This window comes from Lepus europaeus, chromosome 10 (genome assembly GCF_033115175.1).
Source record: "Lepus europaeus isolate LE1 chromosome 10, mLepTim1.pri, whole genome shotgun sequence".
Classification (NCBI taxonomy): Eukaryota; Metazoa; Chordata; class Mammalia; order Lagomorpha; family Leporidae; genus Lepus; species Lepus europaeus.
In genome coordinates, this window is record NC_084836.1 from 100,350,478 (window position 1) to 100,371,047 (window position 20,570).

The window sequence follows — 20,570 nt, forward strand, 5'->3', positions numbered from 1 at the left end:
CATTTGGGGAGTGAACTAGAGGATGGAAGATCCTTCTGTCCTTCCCTCTCTATCTGTAACTCTACCTCTCAAATATATAAATAAAATCTTTTAAAAAGTTTTATTTAACAAAAATCCTTACTCTGAAGTAGAGCAAGTGTAAGCGCCAGGGGTGGGGGTGGGAAGGGTCGGTTTGTGGGCCAGGCCCGAGCGTGGCTCGCATACATCACTGCCTGGAACTCGATCTCCATTGCAGGCGTGTATTCAGGAACAAGAAGTGAAATGTTCTGTTCCGGAGAAAGTGGTGAGGTCCACCACACCAGGCACACAGCGAGGGCGGGGTGGGGAAGAGCATCGCACGCAGGCGAGCATCCGTGCGGCTCCAGCCTGGTTCTGGGCCTGTCTGTGCTGGGTTCTGGGCCCGTGCCCGGGCTGTGGAGTGGGGAACAGCAGGTGTGAGTTCCCGCCGAGCGGCGGTGGGACAGCCCCTGGCTGGCACAGGTTTTTAACTATTCTGCAGCAAGTAATAGAGATTTTGGATTTGGCTCTACGAGCAGGGAGACCCCGTGAACGAGTGTTCGTTAACCAGAGAGTGACGTGGCCTGTTGCAATGGTTCCTCGGGCCGCCCTGTGGAAGATGGGTTCGCAGGGCAGGGCTGAACAAAAGCAGAGTCGCGGAGAGCAAGTGGAGCAGGCGCCCTGGAGCAGGGACCGGCCTGGCCCGGCGCGGTGGCTCGCAGGACAGGGCGAAGGGGAAAGGAGAAACCTTTGAGAGTGGCTGACGGGTGTGAACGGTGAGGGGCGGCGCGGGGCCCAGAACGACCCCTGTGAGCTGAGAGGCAGAGCAAGGCAGATAATGGATGTGAAAGGCGGAGACGTCGGGCGGCGTGGCCGAGCGGGGCACCCATTTTACAGACAGCGACGCCGACGCGCCAGCTCCCGGCGGCTGCAGGCCGGCAGGTGAAGGGACCCGCGCCCCGGAGGCGCGCAGTCCGCGCCCGCACCCCGCCGGGCCCCGCCCAGCCCGCCGTGTCCGCGCTCCCAATAAAGTTATTGAAATTGATAGCGGTTGCTAAGGAAGTGGGTCGCCGAGCCGGGTTGCTAAGGAAGTGAGCGGCCGCCGACTCTCCCCATCCGGGGCAGCGGGGAATGGCTGAGCCCGGGGTTCGCCGCCGCCCCCGCCGCCGCCGCCGCCGCCGCCGCCGCCCGCTTTCGGCTCGGGCTGCAGGTGAGTCGGGAGCGGCTCCGGCACCTCCCCGGCACGGCCGCTCCCTGCGGCCGGCTGGGGTCTTCCCGACGGCCCGCGCCGCCGCCGCCGCCGCCGCCCGGCTTCGCTGCCTCGCCAGCCTGAGCATCCTCTGCCCTTCCTCCGGGCATCCTCAGCCTAACCGGCGGCCTCGCCCCCCATCCGCAACCCGACGGCTGCACCGGCCGCCCGGGGTCCCAGTTCCCTGGAGGGGGTCTGGGGGCGGGCCCCAGCCCGGGAGGGGGCGGGGAAGGAGGAGCTGGGGTCCGGGCTTGGGCGCTGTCCCAGGCTCCCTGTGTGACCTTGGGCAAGTCCCATCCCTCCTCTGGCCTCGGTTGACCTGTTTGTGCAGTGGGGTCCTAACCCTGGCTGCTCAGAGTGGTGAAGATAGAGAGTCGTGGATGTGCAAGTGCCCCAAATGCAGAGGGGGCAGCCTAGCTTGGGGTCCAGCGTCCAGTGTGAAGTCTGAGTGTCGAGTTTAGACTCCGTGTCTCCTCTTGGTGACTGTGTGGCCTTGGACACGTTAATCTCTTTGAGCCTTCTTTCCCTGATCTGTAAAATGGGCACATGGTAAGTGCTCGCAAGCTGTTGAGGGTCTGCAGTGGGATGGGCGAGCATCCAGGGAGAGGCAGGATTTAGGTGTGTAGCACACCAGCTCATTCAGGTGCTGCCACCACGGTGGACGTGCTTCCACGCCCACTTTCACTTCTCCAGTCTGCTCAGAGCAAGACAGGTGGTTGACCTCTGCTGGTAACCCTGGCGGGGGAAGCCCTAAGGTCACCGGGTATGGTCTCGGTTTCTCCTGGTGCTTTGTTGGCGCTTCCAGAAGAGGTTATCTTTGTGTCCTTTGGGAAGTGCTTAAAGCAGTAAAAATTATATTTACATGCATATTCATTTTTCAGGTGCATTATCCCAGTAAAGCTTCCTGTAGACTGTACCAAGTAGCTGGTGCTGTTCCCATTTGGCATATGATGAAGCAGGTTCAGAAAAAGTGAATGACTTGCCCAGTAATCTTATTAGGTGATGGAGCTGGACATGTTTCCAGGTAAATCCTGCGTTTCATGTCCCGTACTCTGGTGCCTCTGATTTCTTTTTTAAAGGACTTATTTATTTATTTGAAAAGAAGAATGAGAGAGAGAGAGAGAGAGATCAATCGATCTTCCATCCCTTGGTTCACTCCCCAAATGCCAGGAACAGCTGAAGCTGGGCCAGGCTGAAACCAGGAGCCCAGGACTCCATGTGGGTCTCCCAGATGGGTAGCAGGGACTCAGACATTTGAGCCGTCATTAACTGTTTTCCCATGTGTGTTAGCAGGAAGCTGAATTGGAAGCAGGCTAGCTGGGACTCAGACTGGCAGTCCGATGGGATGCAGACGAACCAAGTGGCTGGGTAACTGGCTGCGCCACAGCCCCTGCCCCTGCCTCGGATTTTAGCAGTAGCTGTTACAAGGGCTGCAGAGGTTTTCTTTTGTTACTTCTGACTGCTTTGGCTAGAAGCTTTTCTTCCAACAGCAGGAAAACGAGATTGTACATAAAGCGCCATTTAATAGACCCATTGCAAAGTGTGGATGTCAGTGAAGAGCCAGTTTGTTTGAAAAGGGCCTCTCCGGGCTGGCGCTGTGGCTCAGCAGGTTAATCCTCCACCTATGGTGCCGGTTCTAGTCCCAGCTGCTCCTCTTCCGATCCAATGGCTCTGCTCTGGCCTGGGAAAGCAGTGGAAGATGACCCAGACGCTTGGGCCCCTGCAGCCACGTGGGAGACCCGGAGGAAGCGCCTGGCTTCGGATTGACACAGCTCTGGCCATTGCGGCCATTTGGGGAGTGAACTAGCGGATGGAAGATCTTTCTCTCTGTCTCTCCCTCTCACTGTCTGTAGCTCTCCCTCTCAAATAAATAGATAAAATATGTTTTTTTTAAAAAGGGCTTCTCAGGCCGTCATGCCATCCTCTTTAAATTTGGTGAGGGGTGCAGGCTGGATGGCTCTGAAGGTGGTGCTGTCACTTGTGGTTAAACCTCCAGTCTCCCAGGTTGGCTCTGCCACTCGCCAGCCGTGTGCTGCTCAGCACTTTCCTTCCCCTCCTGTGCTGCCATCTGTGAAATGGGGTTACCAGTGACACCTGTGAGGTGCTTGGCATGTTTGGCAAACACTGGCAGTCATGGTCTGGGTTTGACAGAGCATCCCTACTGTACGTTAAATTCTGTCTGTGGTTGATGCATGAGTAAATCACAGTACGTGATAATGCCAGGTCTGTCCGCCTCGCCAGGTCATTGCAAGCATCAACAGTAAAAGCCGGGAGAGCGTTATGGAAATGTTGGTGTGATTACAGGGTTGCCCCAGGGACCTGCGATTTTGTGCCAGCGTGGGTTGCAAAGAAAGGTGAAGGCTGACGGTAGGGTGCCAGGCTTGGGGGCTCGGCAGCCGTCTGGTGGGCGTTCCCTAACTCCCTCCTGCCCAGGCGCGTGGAGGATGTGGCGAGCAGTGCCAGTGCCAGCACCACATCCTTTGGGGGCTCGGAGCCTGGCTGGTGATGACTGGCATTTGACTTCTTGACATGAATTCCTGTCCTCTGCCTCTGTGCGGAGTAGACGCCGATTCACACCTCCTCTGTGTGTGCCAGGCTCAGAAGCCGCAGACTGTCCTCTGAGCCTTCGCGTCTGCTCGTTGTGGGGCCCTGAGAAAGCGCCTGCCTTGTGGTGGCTGATGGTGAACGCTCTCTCATGACACCCGATGGGATACACACGTGCGTACGTCTGCTGCCACTCATTTGGTCTTGGCGATAGCTCTGGAAGGCGCAAATTAGGACCCACATTGTGCAGACCGGGAGCCTGCGGTCAGAAAAGCTGGTCAGCTAGAAAGTGGCCCATTTCATATTGGAATCCAGATCTGACGCCAAGCCCGGCGTGCCTGCTCCTACGCTCCCTCGCTTTCATCCATTCACCACGTGCTGAGCTCCTGGTCTGGTAGCACCGTGTAGCCTAGGGAGGTGATGGCAGACAGGCAGATGAGGTCCTGTTCCCAGATGAGATTCCAGTGGCAGCAAATGGACAGTTCACCGGCAGACAACCAAGTAATTTGGATCGGAATAATTGCTGTGAAAACAGTGGGAAGCAGCTTCGCCAGGGGATTGCGGGCTTTGCGACTTTGAGTGGTTAGAGAAGGTCTCGCTAAGGCTGGGACATTTTTGCTAAGATTTGCCCCCTGGAAGGGGGCAGCCGTTTGCAGATGTACCAGAAGGAATAGCAAGGGTACAGGCCATGAGGAAGAACCAGACGTAGTAAGCTCCAGTGACTGCCAGAAGGCCCACGGGGTGTTCAGGGGAGAGGAGCGGGGTGGGTGGAGGTGGCCGTGTGTGTGTGTGTGTGTGTGTGTGGACCTCAGATCATGCAGGGCCTTGTAGGTTGGAGTATGGATGGTGATTTTATTCTAAAAGCAGTGTGAACCATTGAGGCCCGAGAAGACGAGTGACATGATCTGTTCTGTTCGGTTTTGAAAGCGTCCCTGCAGCCTCTGTGTGGCCAGTGAATTTTAGAGGCACGAGAATGGCAGCAGGAGGCTTGTCAGGGCCTTTGGTGAGAGATGATGGTGACCTTCCAGGGTGGGGGTGGTGAGGCAGGGAAGGCGGATGGACTGGGGATGTGTTTGGGAGGTGAATGCGGCAGGATGAGGGAGGACAGAGGGAGAGGAAGGCATGTAGGGTTAACGTCCTGGTGTGTGCCTGAGCGGTTAGGTAGATGTTGGAGTGCCATCGGCCTTGATGAGAACACTTTTTGCTAAGAAGCTTTGTGAGGGAGAATTAAGCATGGTTTGCTCTGAGCCCCCGAGAGCAGAGGCCTAAGGTACAAGCATCAGACCATCAGACCTTCGTCTGCGGGGAGGCAATCCCGGAGTGTGCTGGAGGAACACAGGTGTAGCTGGTGCGGCTTCTGCCGTGGACGGCCTACGCCCCGCTTGTCCCGCAGGCTGGCTCTTTGCTGGCTTGCGGAGCCGCAGGTGTGGGCTGTGCCAGGGCAGTGCCCATCTGTCTCATGCTGTTGGTGTTGCTTTCCTGCTTGGGGTCTTGGCTGATGGCAGGAAGAGTGACGTCACTGGTGAAGTTCATTGTCGGTGCCCCAGATGGCCATGCTGTCTCTGCCACAGTTGGCGTTTCTTCCACTGAATGACGGTGTGAAGTTTCAGATCTTTTGACCTGGGAACCCTTGAGAAGCTGTTGTGTTCTGCCAGAGGGTCCTGGAATGGTATCTCTTCTGAGCAGGGGAGTTCAAGCTCCATGTTCACGTGTCACCGTCATTGCCCTTGTGAATTTGGACACTGCACTGCTGTAGGTTCAGCTTTGGGAATGGGAAGACTGCAGGCTCTCTGCCGCCACGGGTGGAGCTCCGTCAGCGGTTTGGAACGCCGTCTCCGTGCCTTCTTGTTCATCATTTTCAGCCGCTTGAGGTCATGTGGCACACGTAGTAATCTCTCTTTTTGAAGACTGAGAGAAAGGTCATTTGGTATTTTTCTCCCCATTCGGTCAGCCAGGTTAGGTTACACCCTCCTGTTCACTCAGGGTCTGCTTCTCAGTATCCAGAGTCGTTTATTTTGTCAATAATATCAAGCTGGGTTGGGTAGATCCTTGCTGCTCAAAGTGTGTTCCGTCCTTGGGCCCCGTCACCCGTGTTGGAGACCAGGACAGAGTTCCTGGCTCCTGGCTTTGGCCTGGCTCATTCTTGGCTGTTGTGGCCATGTAGGGGAGTGAACCAGAGGAGGGAAGATTTCTCTCTCTCAGTAAGTGAGAAGGCTCCCCTGCCTTTCAAATAAATGAATAAATCTTAAACAAACAAAAAAAAAAAAAAAAGAAAAGAAAAAAAAGAAAAGAAAGAAAAAGAAATGCAGAATCTAGGCCTAGATCTAATAGACTGGAGTCTGCATTTTACCGGTACTCATCTAGGTAAGTACCCCAGAGGGAGGACTTGCCAGTGGTATTGGCAGTGAGAAGTAATAGCAGTAGCCAGTTTATTTGGGACAAGCACTATCCAAAGCACAGCAGCTCTGCAACAAAAGGCAGTTACTAATCCCACTTTCTAGAAGAGGAAATAGAGGCACGGAAAAGTTAGATAGCCTCTCCCCGTCGGCTGACTTCAGTTTCATTACTACTTATTTCAGAGGCAGAGGACAGAAAGAGCTCCCATTTGCTGGTTCACTCCCCAAATGCCTGCAACAGATGGGGCAAGTCTGGGCAGAAGCTGGAGACAGACACTCAATCCAGGTCTCCCACGTGGGTGCGGGAACCTGATGCCTTGAACCATCATCACTGCCTCCCAGGGCTTGTGTTAGCAGGAAGCTGGAGTCAGGAGTTGGGGCAGGGACTTCAGCCTAGGCCTTCTGATGTGGAATGTGGGCGGTTTAACTGCTAGGCCAAGCGTCTGCCTGGTAACTCTTTCTACCCCTCATTGGTACTGGTTTTCAGGTGGACAGTGACCATATCCCTGGTTTCTTTCTTGTCAAAGACCTTTCTGTTCTGTACTCAAGTAAATAATTTTAAATGCTGATTGAAAAAGTGACTTCAAAGAATGTTTGCGGAAATCAAGGGGAAAACCCTTGAGCTGTTTTAGCGTAATGATGGGTGTCGATTACTTGACAAGCGAGGCCACAAACAGATACCCAGTTTGGCCAGAAACCTGCTACCTCTCACACTGCCTGGTGGTGGAACTCCAGGGTGGAAGCAGCTGAAGCAGAGAGGAACTGTGAGCTTGCTTTCTGAGTCATTTAGCCCTGAACTGGTTCTTGATTCTGGTGATAACATCTGTACCTCTGTGAAGAGGTGGGCTAAAGTCCTCTGGCACCTGCTGACTAATTGTAAAAGATTCAATTCCTAGTGCCTCAGCTTTCCCTCTGTGCCCTGTGGGCTTATGGTTTTGCTTTCAGCATCTCCTGTCTCCAGAGTCATCAAAAGATGTCTGCTATCCCAGGAAATTCTGGCCTGAGAGGTAATGGAACCAGCTGCGCCCAAGGGCTGAGCTTGAATTGGGTGGTATTTTCTTCCTCCTTGGTGATTTCGTGCTGGGCTTTTCCCCAGACCTTCTGGGTGAGGCTTCTGGACCGTGTTTCTTGGCAGACAGAGAGCATTGTAATCAGCTCATCTTATCAGCGCCGCACATCTGCACGGCAGCCCGGGCTGTCCGGGTTCCAGGCTCGGTTAATCCCATTGTGTCTCCTCGCTTTGTCACCCTGATTGTGGACACTGAGCTCTCATACACCAGCAGATCTGTCGTTAGGAGCAGGTCCATTAAAGTCATAATTTGCATCGAAGGGTAAGCCCTGGTAATGGTGGCGATATGGTTTTATTTTTAAACCTTTTGGCAAATTATTTGCAGCACTCGCATTTTCTCATTTCATTGCAGTGTGTAAATGGCAGTGGGTCCAGTGAAATAAGTTGTCATGTAGTACTGGGAGTTTGTGACTGAATACACTTACCCAGGCTGGGGTCCATCATATCACCTTCCGCAGTGGCTTCAGGTGGCTGACTTGGGCTTTTGTGTGTGACATAAATTAAACAGAACTGGAAGCTCTTAACAGGATCGCCAGCAGCGCGGTGGATTGTAGTAATCATTATTTAATTTAAAGATTTATTTTATTTATTTGAAAGAGTTACAGAGAGAGGTAGAGCCAGAGAGAGAGAAAGGTCTTCCATCTGGTGGTTCACTCCCCAAATGACCACAACGGCCAGAGCTGTACAGATGTGAAGCCAGGAGCCAGGAGCTTCTTCCAGGTCTCCCACGTGGGTGCAGGGCACCAAGGACCTGGGCCATCTTACGCTGTTTTCCCAGGCCATAGCAGAGAGTTGGATCAGAAGTGGAGCAGCTGGGACTTGAACCGGCGCCCATATAGGATGCCAGTGCCGCAGGCCGGGGCTTTAACCCCCTTTGCCACAGCGCCAGCCCCAGTAATTACTTTATAACACATTTATTTCAAGAACCTAAGTAAAAAAAAAAAAAAAATCCAGCTGGTAAATTGTAAAAGATTTCACCAAGGTAAGGTAAAGTGTCAGCTCAAGTACTTGAGATAACCACAAGAAGAAAGTCCTTGTTGGAAAGTTACTGGTTTTGCAAGATCTGTGATAACAAGTTAGATGGCCGGCGCCATGGCTCACTAGGCTAATCCTCCGCCTGCGGCGCTGACACCGCTGGTTCTAGCCCTGGTCGGGGCGCCGGATTCTGTCCCGGTTGCTCCTCTTCCAGGCCAGCTCTCTGCTGTGGCCCGGGAGGGCAGTGGAGCATGGCCCAAGTGCTTGGACCCTGCGCCCCATGGGAGACCAGGAGAAGCACCTGGCTCCTGCCATCGGATCAGTGCGATGCACCGGCCGCAGCACGCCGGCCGCGGCGGCCATTGGAGGGTGAACCAACGGCAAAGGAAGACCTTTCTCTCTGTCTCTCTCTCTCTCACTGTCCACTCTGCCTGTCAAAAAAAAAAAAAAAAAAAAAAAAGTTAGATGCTAGCCTAAGAAATATATCTAGTTTTTTCTTTAATTTTTCAGTTACCACACTTATTTAAAAATAGAAGTTTTCTTTATCCTGATTATATATCTGATAAATTCCTATTGAGGAAAAATTAGGAAAATCCTGGAAAAATTAAAGTTAGCAAGATTTGCCTTTACTCCCACCACCCAAAAGTAACCACTATTAACATTTTACTGTCCATATACAAATATATTTTAAGTACATTTTATCTCATTGATATGCAGTTCTTATCTATTTCCTCCCTTGTTGTCAAGCTATTTTCAATATTAGATATTGCAAATAATGCTATAGAAAACAACTTAATGATGATTATCTTTGTGTAAACTTTCATCTATATTTTTAAAAAATTGACTTGAAAGGTAGAGAGAGGGGAGACTCACACACACACACACACACACAGAAATCTTCCAACTGCTGGTTCACCCCCTACGCTACAACACCGGCAACTCTAAAATGCAGCTTTAATTTTTTTGTCAAGTTTGTTTATTTGAGAGGCAGAGAGGCACACAGAGAAGACTGAGAACTGCCATCTGCTGATTTCACTCCCATAAGCTGGGAGCCGGGAACCCATCCAGGTCTCCCACTGTACGGCTGGAACCCAGTTACTGGAGGCGTCACTGGTGCCCTCTCCCAGCTGGGGTTGGGAACCGGGCCTGGGGACTCTAGCCTGCTATTCCGTTGTGGGATGTGGGTATCTAAAGTGCTGTCTTAATGGCGAGGCCAAATGCCTACCCCTAAAGCATCTTTTAGCAGTGTTTTGTGTTTGTTTTTTTTTTTTTTCCATTTTCTTTTGCTTCTCCTGACTCTACTTTTCTTTCTGATCTAGAATTTACTGTGAGTAGGACCCAGAACGTGAGATTTAAATACGTTGTTCTCTGAATAGGCTGTTTGTTGGCAGCCTTCATCAGAACTGTTGCTTATACGTTACTGGTTTTGTATACTCTGTGAGCTGTGAGAGAAGTTATTATGGACAGTGAATCAAGACATTTCTGATGTGCTTTAGGAGGAGGATTAAAAAATACTTAGCTTACTCTACTACTGAAGAAATCCTGTGATTTACAGGAGTTTCTGTTTGATCATTTTTTAAAAAAAATACTTATTATTTATTTCAAAGGCAGTTACAGAGAGAGGGAGGGAGGAAGGGAGAGAGAGACAGAGAGAGGTCTTCCATCCTCAGGTTCAATCCCCAAATGGCTGAAATGGCCAGGATGTGCCATGCCAAAGCCAGGAGCCAGGAGCTTCTTCCAGGTCTCCCATGTGAGTGCAGGGGCCCAAGGACTTGGGCCATCCTCCGCTGCCTTCCTAGACACATTAATGGAGAGCTGGATCGGAAGTAGAGCAGCCAGGTCTCAAACAGGTGCTCATATGGGATGCTGACGTCCTGCTACACCACAACACCAGCCCCTCAATCGTCTTTGAGAACTGTTCACCGCGGAGTTAGCATATGTAGGCATGAACCATCAGCATCTTGACAAAATGCAGTTCTGATTCAGAAGATCTGCATGGGATCTTGTATTCTGCAGATCTAACCACATGGAACAGATGTGCAAACATAACATCCTAAATTAATGTTGAATGCCATCATGAGCATTTCTCCCTTTTTTTTTTTTTTTAATTTTTTTTTAAAGCTTTTGGAAGACAGAGTTAGAAAGAGAAGGAGAGACAGAGAGAGATATTCCATCCTCAAATTCACTCCCCAGTGGCTTCTGGCTCCTGCCTTCGGATGGGCCCAGCTCCAGCCATTGCAACCTGGGGAGTGAACCAGCGGATGACAGACCTCTCTCTCTCTACCTCTCTCTGTAACTCTGTCTTCAAATAAATAAAATAGGGGCCAGCACTGTGGCGTAGCAGTTAAAGCCGTCGCTTGCAGTGCAGGTGGGCGCTGGTTCAAGACCCGGCTGCTTCACTTCCGATCCAGCTCTCTGCCATGGCCTGGGAAAGCAGTAGAGTATGGCCCAAATCCTTGGGCCCCAGCACCCGCGTGGGAGACCTGGAAGAAGCTCCTGACTCCTGGCTTCAGATCAGCACAGCTCTGGCAGTTGTGGCCTTTTGGGGAGTGAGCCAGTGGACGGAAGACCTCTCTCTCTCTCTCTCTCTCTCTCTCTCTCTGCTTCTGCCTCTTTGTAACTCTTTCAAATAAAATAAATAAATCTTTAAAAATAAGTAAATAAAATAAATCTTTAAAAAAAATAGAGCAGCTAAGACATGAACCTGTGTTCATATGGGATGTTGGTGTCATAGCTCGTGGCTTTACCTGCTACGCCACAATGGCAGCCCCTCCACAAACTTTTTGAAGTACTCTCCTATTTAGTGACAGTTTGTTTCATAACACTTGCTAAGCTCCCTTTCTGACCAAGCGAGATCAAGCCTCAGGCCCTGGGTAAGCCGCAGTGCCTAGTCAGATTGAGTCACGTTGTGTGTTCTTGTGCTTATTTTCACAGTCACCTTCGAGTTACTAAAGTGGTACTGATTTTCCGCTCATTGTAGTGGTGCAAAAAAAAATTTTTTTAACATGAATTGTCTTAAAAGGAAGTCGATTTGAAGACAAACCTTAAGTAAATCATAGTACAGGTGGTGCGTGGATACGGCAAAAATTGTGCAGGTGCACTCTGATGACTGACATTTGGGACCTGCTGGTACGGAGAAGGCCATGGACTTTGGAGTGAGATAGACCTGGTTTCTGTTTGCTTTGCCATTTATTAACCCTGTGTGCCGTGTTACTTCCCTGGTTGTATCTCAGGGTTTTCTCTAGTAAGTTGGTCAGGGCAGAAGGCACTACTTGGGAGCCAGATACTTGGTGCTTGTCCTTGTCTAATCCTTACACAGCCCCAGGAGCAGACCATTAGCCGTATTCCCGTTTATAGATGAGGGCATAGGCCCAGAGGCCTGAACAAACTTGCATGCAGTCCCAGAGTTAGGAATTGTAGAGTTTTGTTTTTTTTTTTTAAACTATTTTTATTGGGGCCAGCATTGTAGTCTAGTGGTAAAGCCACTGCTTACAATGGTGGCATCCCAAATGGCATGTTCGTGTCCTAGCTACTCCATTTCTGATCCACCTCCCTGTTAATGGCCTGGGAAAAGCAGCAGAAATCAATCAATCAATCAATCAATCTTGGGGAAAAAAGTATTTATTTGAAAGCTAGAATTAGAGAGAGAGTATCCACTGGTTTACTGCCTAAATGGCTGTAACAGCCAGGACTGGGCCAAGCTGAAGCCAGGAGCCTGGTACTTCATCTGATTCTCCCATGTGTGTGGGTCCAGCACTTGGGCCATCCTCCACTGCTTTCCCAGGCACATTAGCAGGGAGTTGGATGAGATGCTGGCCCTATAAGCGGTGGTTTATCCCATTATATTCACAGCGCAGGCCCTGAGAGCTCTATATTGCTGTTTAGGGTATCTTTGCCTGTTACATACAACTTTTGCTCTGGCTCTCTACCGAACTGATTGGTTCTGATGAATATGAACAGCCACCGAGCACGCGTGTTCAGTGCAGCATTATGCACAGTAGTGAGGAGTGGAAGCACTGCACGTGTCCGTTGACAGATAAATGGATAAAGCAAACGTGTTTGAGGGATCTTCAGAAAGTTCATGTAGGGGCTGGCGATGTGGCACAGCAGGTTAAGCTGCTGCTTGCAGTGCTGGGCTTCCCACATCAGAGTGCCAGCTCTGCTTCTGATGTAGCTTCCTGCTGATGTGCCTGGGAAGGCAGCAGATGATGGCCCAAGTAGTTGAGGCCCTGCCACCCATATGGGAGACAAATTGGAGTTTCTGGCTTCTGACAGGCGTTTCAGGCTGGCCAGCCCTGGCTATTTGGGGCTGTTGAGGGAGTAAACCAGCAAATGGAGGATCTCTCTCTCTCTCTCTCTCTTTCTCTCTCTCGCTCTCTCTCATTTTCCCTCTCTGTTGCTCTGCTCTTCAAAAAAATTTTTTTGTGTGGAAATGCCTGATGTGAGAACATCATGCACAGACATAAAAGTTTTTGTGTATCGGAGCCAGCACTGTGTTGCAGGGCGTAAGTTGCTGCTGGTGACTCCAGCATCCCACGTCAGTGCACCAGCTCCAGTCCCGGCTGCTGTGCTTCTGACCCCACTCCCTGCTAATGCACCTGGGAAAGCAGTGGAAGGTGATATGAGTGCCTGGATCCCTGCCAACCACGTGGGAGACCCAGATGGAGTTCCAGGCTCCTGGCTTCTGCCTGGACCAGCCCCAGTCATTATGGCCATTTGGGGAGTGAACCCATAGCTAGAAGATCTCTCTCTCTCTCTCTCTTCATCACCAACTCCTTTCTCTCTCTCATTTGGCCTTTCAAATAGATATTTTTTTTTAAAAAAGACTTATTTATTTATTTGAAAGTCAGAGTTACACAGAGAGAGGAGAAGCAGAGAGAGAGGTCTTCCATCCGCTGGTTCACTCCCCAGTTGGCTGCAATGGCTGGAGCTGCGCCAATCCGAAGCCAGGAGCCAGGAACTTCTTCCGGGTCTCCCATGAGGGTGCGGGAGCCCAAGGACTTGGGCCATCTTCTACTGCTTTCCCAGGCCATAGCAGAGAGCTGGATCGGAAGTGGAGCAGCTGGGACTAGAACCGGTGCCTCTATGGGATGCTGGTGCTTCAGGCCAAGGTGTTAACCTGCTGTGCCACAGCGCCAGCCCCTCAAATAGATAATTTTTTTTTTAAAATTTTTGACAGGCAGAGTGGACAGTGAGAGAGAGAGAGACAGAGAGAAAGGTCTTCCTTTTGCCGTTGGTTCACCCTCCAATGGCCGCTGCGGTAGGCGCGCTGCAGCCGGCGCACCACGCTGATCCGTTGGCAGGAGCCAGGTGCTTATCCTGGTCTCCCATGGGGTGCAGGGCCCAAGCACTTGGGCCATCCTCCACTGCCCTCCTGGGCCACAGCAGAGAGCTGGCCTGGAAGAGGGGCAACCGGGACAGGATCGGTGCCCCGACCGGGACTAGAACCCGGTGTGTGGCGGATTAGCCTAGTGAGCCACGGCGCTGGCCAAATAGATAATTTTTTTAAAAAGCATTCATCAATTTAAAAAATTTTTGCACCAAAATATTTTTAAAATTTAAAAAAAAATTTTTTTTTAAATTTTTTGACTGGCAGAGTGGACAGTGAGAGAGAGAGAGACAGAGAGAAAGGTCTTCTTTTTTGCCGTTGGTTCACCCTCCAATGGCCGCTGTGGTAGGCGCGCTGCGGCTGGCGCACCGCGCTGATCCGATGGCATGAGCCAGGTGCTTCTCCTGGTCTCCCATGGGGTGCAGGACCCAAGGACTTGGGCCATCCTCCACTGCACTCCCTGGCCACAGCAGAGAGCTGGCCTGGAAGAGGGGCAACCGGGACAGAATCGGTGCCCCGACCGGGACTAGAACCCGGTGTGCCGGCGCCGCAAGGCGGAGGATTAGCCTAGTGAGCCGCGGCGCCGGCCAAATTTTTTTTTAAAGTTTCAGAAGCAGAGAGAGACAGACAGAAGTTCCATGATCTCATTCACTCTCTGGATGCCCACAACTAATGGGACTGAGGTGGGCCAGACAGGAGCTGGAACTCAATCAAGATCTCCTGTGTAGGTGACGAGGATCCAACTGCTTGAGTTATAACCTGCTACCTCCTAGGGTCTGTATTAGCAGGAAGCTGGAACCATCAGGCTTTGAACCCTGACTCTCCAATGTGGGATGCAGGTGTCCCGCCCAATGTCTTAACCACCATGTAAAGGCCTTCCTCTATACTTACCTTTTTTTAAAACAAAAAAAACAAAAAAAAAAGATTTTTAAGAAAAATTATTTATTTGAAAGGCAGGTTTACAGAGAGGCAGAGGCAGAGAGAGAGCCGGAGAGATTTTCCATCCACTGGTTTACTCCCCAAATGGCTGAGCTGGGCTCATCCAAAGCCAGGAGCCAGGAGCTTCTGGGTCTCCCACGTGGGTGCAGGGATCCCAGGACTTGGGTCATCTACTGCTTTCCCAGGCCACAGCAGAGAGCTGTATCGGAAGTGGAGCAGCCAGGACTTGTACCAGCACCCATATGGGCTGCCAGCACTGTAGGCAGCAGCTTTACCGGCTACACCACAGTGCTGGCCCCTTTACTTACCTTTTAATTCCAATCCCCATGAGCTTCTTGAATGTGCCTTGTAAATGGACAACAACCGGGAATCCTGTTACATACTACATGGAAATGAGAACATTAGGCTGAATGAAATCAGCCAGTCACAAAGGACCAAATAGTGTGTCACTCCACTTACATGAGGTATCTAGAGTGGTGAAAATCCTAGAAACAAGGTTACCGAGGGCTGAGGAAGAGGGGTTTGGGAAGCTGTTTGAAGGGTATAAAGGTTTAGTTCTGGAAGATGAAATGTGAATATTATCAACACTCCCTAACTGTGCACTTGCAAATGAGGAAGTGGGTACATTTTATATTAGTGTGAGTGTTCTTTACCATAATGCAGAAAATTCTGAGGGGGAGCAGGCGTTTGGCACAGTGGTAAGATGCAGCTTGGGATGCCTGCATCCCGTATCTGAGCACCAGGTTCAAGTTCTGGCTCCACTTCTGATTCTGGCTTCCTGCTAATGTGCATCCTAGAAGGTAGCAGGTGATGGCTAAGTGCTTGGGCCCTGCTACCTCCCAAATTGAAGCTCCTGGCTGCAGCCTGGCGCAGCCCTAGCCGTTGTGGGCATTTGGGAAGTGACCCAGAGGGTGGAAGATCTCTGTCTCTCATTATCTCTGCCTTTCAAATAAAATGAAAGTATTTTTAAAAATTAAAAAAAAATGTTATGGAAAACCACTGGCCAGAAGGTATATATGTTTTCATTTTGGGAGATCTCAAATATACATAAAAGTAGGATTATATAATGAGCCATGTGGGAGAATTGGATGGAGTTCCTGGCTCCTGGCTTTGACCTGTCCCAGCTGGCCCGCTTGTTGCTATCATCTGGGGAGTAAGCCAGTGGATAAAAGAGCTCTTCTCTCTGTCTGTCTCCTTCTGTCACGCTGCCTTTCAAACCAACAAAATATATCTCTAAAAAAAAAATAAAAGGTGAGGTATGGTTGGAAGTTGAGTGCAATGGTTATGACACCATTTGGGCTCCTGCACCTTGAATCACGGTACCTGGATTCGAGTCCTGGCTCCAGCTTCCTGCTAATGTGCTCCCTGGGAAATAGCAGTTGATGGCTCAAGGGTTTGGGTCCCTGCCACCCATGTGGGAGACCCTAATTGGGTTCTTAGCTCCTAGCTTTGTCATGGCCAAACCTTGGCTATTGTACCCATTTGGGGAATGAGCCAATGAATACAAGATCTCTCTCTCACTGCTCTTCTCTCTCTCTCTCTCTCTCTCTCTCTCTCTCTCTCTGTGTGTGTGTCTACCTTTTAAAATACAAGAAAGAAATGAAAATTTTTTGGAGTACAGTGAGACGCTCAGGCCCACACTGACTCTGAATGGGTGCTGTTCTATAGACTTGAATAGATTTTTATGAATGTGTTTTATGAAAGTTTCACAATTAAGTGCAAAAACAGGGTTTCTGTCGCTCTTTTTTTGCTCCCCAGGATAAGGGCCTGCTTTGTTTGCCTGTTCATATCAACTGATAGGGAGGCCTCGGCGCCAGTTTGAATTCAGGGCAAGCACTTATTGTTCATCTTATTTGTCCATGACCTTTTTAGGTTTCTTTCCAGGGAACTAGTTTGTTTTCTTAAGACACTTAAGCTGAAATCAAGGTATTAGACTTTTTTCCCAAAGAAAAAGCAGTTAAACTGCTCCCCCGCCTTCGTTATACAAAACAAAACACAGGACTCCTGAAAAAGTCCAGAGAAAGCAAAAAATAGCTCTTGGTATTTTATCTCTGATCACCCAGAGATCAATGTTCATTGTATTTCCTGAGTGTTATGCATCTTGCACAGGCTAAGTATTTGACATTTATTAGCTTATTTAATGCTTAGAACAATTCTTTAAGATAGATTGTGTTTTTAATAACATTTTATGGAATAAGAAGCTATGACATGTAACTTTTTAAAAAGATTTATTTATTTGAAAGGCAGTCACAGAGAGAGACAGACAGACAGAAATTGATCTTCCATCCTTTGGTTCACTCCTCAAATGGCTGAAGCCAGGAGGTGGGAGTTTTTTCCGGGTCTCCCACATGGGTGCAGGGGTCCAAGTACTTGGGCCAGCCTCTGCTGCTCTCCCAGGCACATTAGCAGGGAGCTGGATCAGAAGTGGAACAGCCGGGACTCCATATGGAATGCCACTACCTGTTACGCCATAGCGTCGGCCCCATTTGTAGCTTTGTTAACATTTTATAGCTAGTAAATGGAATAGCAGAAATTCAAATCTAGGCTTCTTCTTAACCATGACTTTGTACTGTGTCTCTGTGTCCATCTCTGCACACGTGTATATCCATACTTAAACAAATTACCTCCTAGTAATTCTATTTAGTAGCCTGCTGTTTTCACTCGACAATATGTCATGAACATCCTTGCTGTTCTGTAATGGTTTATTTATTTATTTAGTTTGAGAGGTAAAGTTCCACAGAAAGAGGCTTCCTACTGCAGACTTACTCCTCAGATGCCTGGGAGCTGGGTCTCCCCTGTGGGTGGAAGGGACCCAGGTACCTGAGCCAACACCTGCTTTCTCCCAGGGCATGCACAGCAGGAAACTGAATCTGGGGCAGAGCTGGAACTTGACCAGGCTCTCCTAGAGGGGACGTGGGTGTTCCGAGCAGTGGCTTTCCTGCCGCACCAGATACCCATACTCTAGACATAAACACGTACATGCATAAACACGTATTTGGTTCTGTCCTTAAAATGATTCCAAAAACTAGAGTTACTGTTTTCACATTTAGAGTTTTAGTATGAATCACTCAACAGCCATGAAATAAATTGTGCCAGCCTGAGCTGCCTTGGCTCTTACATGTCCTCTAAGGGACATTTTGAAACTTTTTAGATGGTTCACACAATTCTCTGGCTTATAAAAAAATTGTTTATAAACAGTGGCTGTAATAACAACAAAATACATTTTGTTATTTTGACCTCTTTCCTCTGAATGCCTTTTTACTTAACTTGCTACATTGACATTAAAAGGTTCAGAAATTCCATTGTGGTGGACTTCATAGGTCTTTTTTTTTTTAAGATTTATTTTATTTATTTGAAAGAGAGTTATAGAGAGAGGTAGAGATGGAAAGAGAGAGAGGCCTTCCATCTGCTGATTCACTCCCCATGTGGCCTTAACAGCCAGAGCTGAGCTGATCTGAAGCCAGGAGCTTCCTCCAGGTCTCCCATGTGGGTGCAGGGGCCCAAGCACTTGGGCCATCTTCCACTGCTTTCCCAGGTGCATCAGCTGGATCAGAAGTGGAGCAACTGGGACTTGAACCAGCACTCGAACCAACAGTGCCAGCCCCGTAGAAGGTTTTTTATGAAGCTTCGCTATAAAGTTGGGAAAAGCAGTTTTGGTCCCTTCCTTCATGAATTAAAACATTTTTATTACCTTATATTCATTGTAGTCAGTAAATACGGAAAATGAGTTTTAACACCTAGCTACTAGTTTACTTAATTCCACAAAGCATTGCCATCTCTTTTTTTTCTCCTTATTTGCATTTTTTGACTGGGTAACATATCCACATGATTCAAAACTCAAGAGATAGAAAAGAACAGTGAGGAGCCAGTGTGGTGCAACAGGTTAAGCCACTGCCTGCACTGCCAGCATTTCATATGGGTGCCAGTTTGAGTCCTGGCTGTTGCATTTCGAATCCAGCTCCCTGCTAATCCACCTGGGAAAGCAGCAGAAGATGGCCCCAGTATGTGGCCCCTGCACCTAGATGAGAGAACTAGAAGAAGTTCCTGGCTCCTGGCTCCTGTCTTTGGTCTGTCCCAGCCCCAGCCATTGCGATAATTTGGGGAGTGAACCAGCAAATGGAAGGTCTCTCTGTCTCTCCCTCTCTCTGTAACTCTGCATTTCAAATGAATAAATAAATCTCAGAAAAGGGTAATAATGGAAAGCCTCCTTCCTACCATTGGCTTGCAGATCTTTTTTTTTTTCTTTAAGATTTTGATTATTTATTTGAGAGGTAGAGCTGGGGCTGGCGCTGTGGATAGTGGGTTAAAGCCCTGGCCTGAAGCGCCAGCATCCCATGTGGGCACCGGTTCTAGTCCCAGCTGCTCCTCTTCTGCTCCAGCTCTCTGCTATGGCCTGGGAAAGCAGTAGAAGATGGCCCAAGTCCTTGGGCCCCTGCACCCACGTGGGAGACCTGGAAGAAGCTCCTGGCTCCTGACTTCAGATCAGTTCAGCTCCGGCTGTTGCAACCATTTGGGGAGTGAACCAGCGGACAGAAGACCTCTCTCCCTCTCTCTGTCTCTACCTCTCTCTGTAACTTTGTCTTTCAAATAAATAAAAATAAATCTTTAAAAAAATAAATAGAAAGGTAGAGCTACAGAAAGAGAGAGAGAGAGACAGAGACAGAGAGAGAGAGAGAGAGAGAGAGATCAGTCTTCCATTTGATGGTTCAAATGCCCACAACAGCTGGGCTGGGCCAGGCCAAAGCCAGGAGCCTGGGTCTCCCACATGGGTGCAGGGGCCCTTCCCAGGGCATTAGCAGGGAGCTGGATCAGTAGTACCAACAGTGGAGCAGGGAAGACTCGAACCAGCCCTGATTTAGGAAGCCAGCCCCACAAACATCAGTTTAACCTGCTGTGCCACAATAGCAGTCCCTGCCCAGCTCTTCCAGGGACAACCACCTTGGTTGTTATCTGAGTTTTGAGTTTTCTACAGATATATTTAATGCACATGTAAGAAAATATACAGTTGTTTCCTGCATACAAACACTGTGTCCTTTGGAAAGTTCTATAAGTTGTGGCATAGCCAGTTAAGGCACTGGCATCCCATATCAGAGACCTGCCTGCTCAACTTCCTCTCCAGCTCCCTGCTAACGTGCCTTGGAAAGCAATGCAGGATGGCCAAGTGCTTGATCCCGTGCCACCTATGTGGGAGACCCAGAAGAAGCTCCAGGCTCCTGGCTTTAGCCTGGCCCAGCCCTGACCATTGTGATCATTTGGGGGGTATACTAGCAGATGGAAGATTCTCTCTCTGTCTCTCTTTCTTTTTTTATTACTTTTTTTTTTTTTTTGACAGGCAGAGTGGACAGAGAGAGAGACAGAGAGAAAGGTCTTCCTTTTGCCGTTGGTTCACCCTCCAATGGCCACCGCGGCCAGCGCACCGCGCTGATCCGAAGGCAGGAGCCAGGCGCTTCTCCTGGTCTCCCATGTGGGTGCAGGGCCCAAGGACTTGGGCCATCCTCCACTGCACACCCGGGCCATAGCAGAAAGCTGGCTTGGAAGAGGGGCAACTGGGACAGAATCTGGCACCCCGACTGGGACTAGAACCCGGTGTGCCGGCGCTGCTAGGCGGAGGATTAGCCTGTTGAGCCACAGCGCCGGCCAGTCTCTCTCTCTCTTTCTAAGTCACTCTGCCTTTTGTATAAGTAAATCTTAAAAAAAAAATTCTTAGGGGCTGTTGTTGTGGGCCTGTGATGTCAGCATCCCATATGTACACTGGTTCAATTCTCAGTTGCTCCACTTCTGTTCCAGCTCCTTGCTAATGGCCTGGAAAAAGCAGTGGAGGACAGTCCAAATGTTTGAGCCCCTGTCACCCACATGGGAGACCTGGATGAAGTTCCTATTTTTGACCTTGTCCAGAGCTGGCTGTTGTGGCCATCTGGAGTGAGAGTGAGCCAGTGGATAAAAGATCTTTTTCTCTCTCTCTCCCTCTCCCCTCCCCTCTCTCTTTCTCTGTGTAACTCTTTCAAATAAATAAATCTTAAAAAAAAAAGTTCTGTAGGGCAGTGGTGTTATTTCTTAACATGAGATGGATAA

The 20,570-nt window shown here is 49.6% G+C and overlaps 1 protein-coding gene across 2 annotated transcripts in view; it reads left to right on the top strand.

Annotated features, from left to right (window-relative positions):
- Positions 1-1,137: 1,137 nt before the first annotated feature.
- KIF3B (kinesin family member 3B) overlaps positions 1,138-20,570 on the top strand; it is a 45,852-nt gene continuing 26,419 nt past the window's right edge. Inside the window, exon 1 of one of the 2 annotated variants that reach the window (XM_062204013.1) lies at positions 1,138-1,207. Coding sequence is in view for 1 of the 2 variants with exons in the window: in XM_062204012.1 (XP_062059996.1) it covers positions 2,221-2,270 (50 nt within the window). In the remaining variant the exon portion in view is untranslated. Of the gene's footprint in view, positions 1,208-2,164; positions 2,271-20,570 lie in introns of those variants that run through there. The other variant, XM_062204012.1, reaches the window with a different exon arrangement.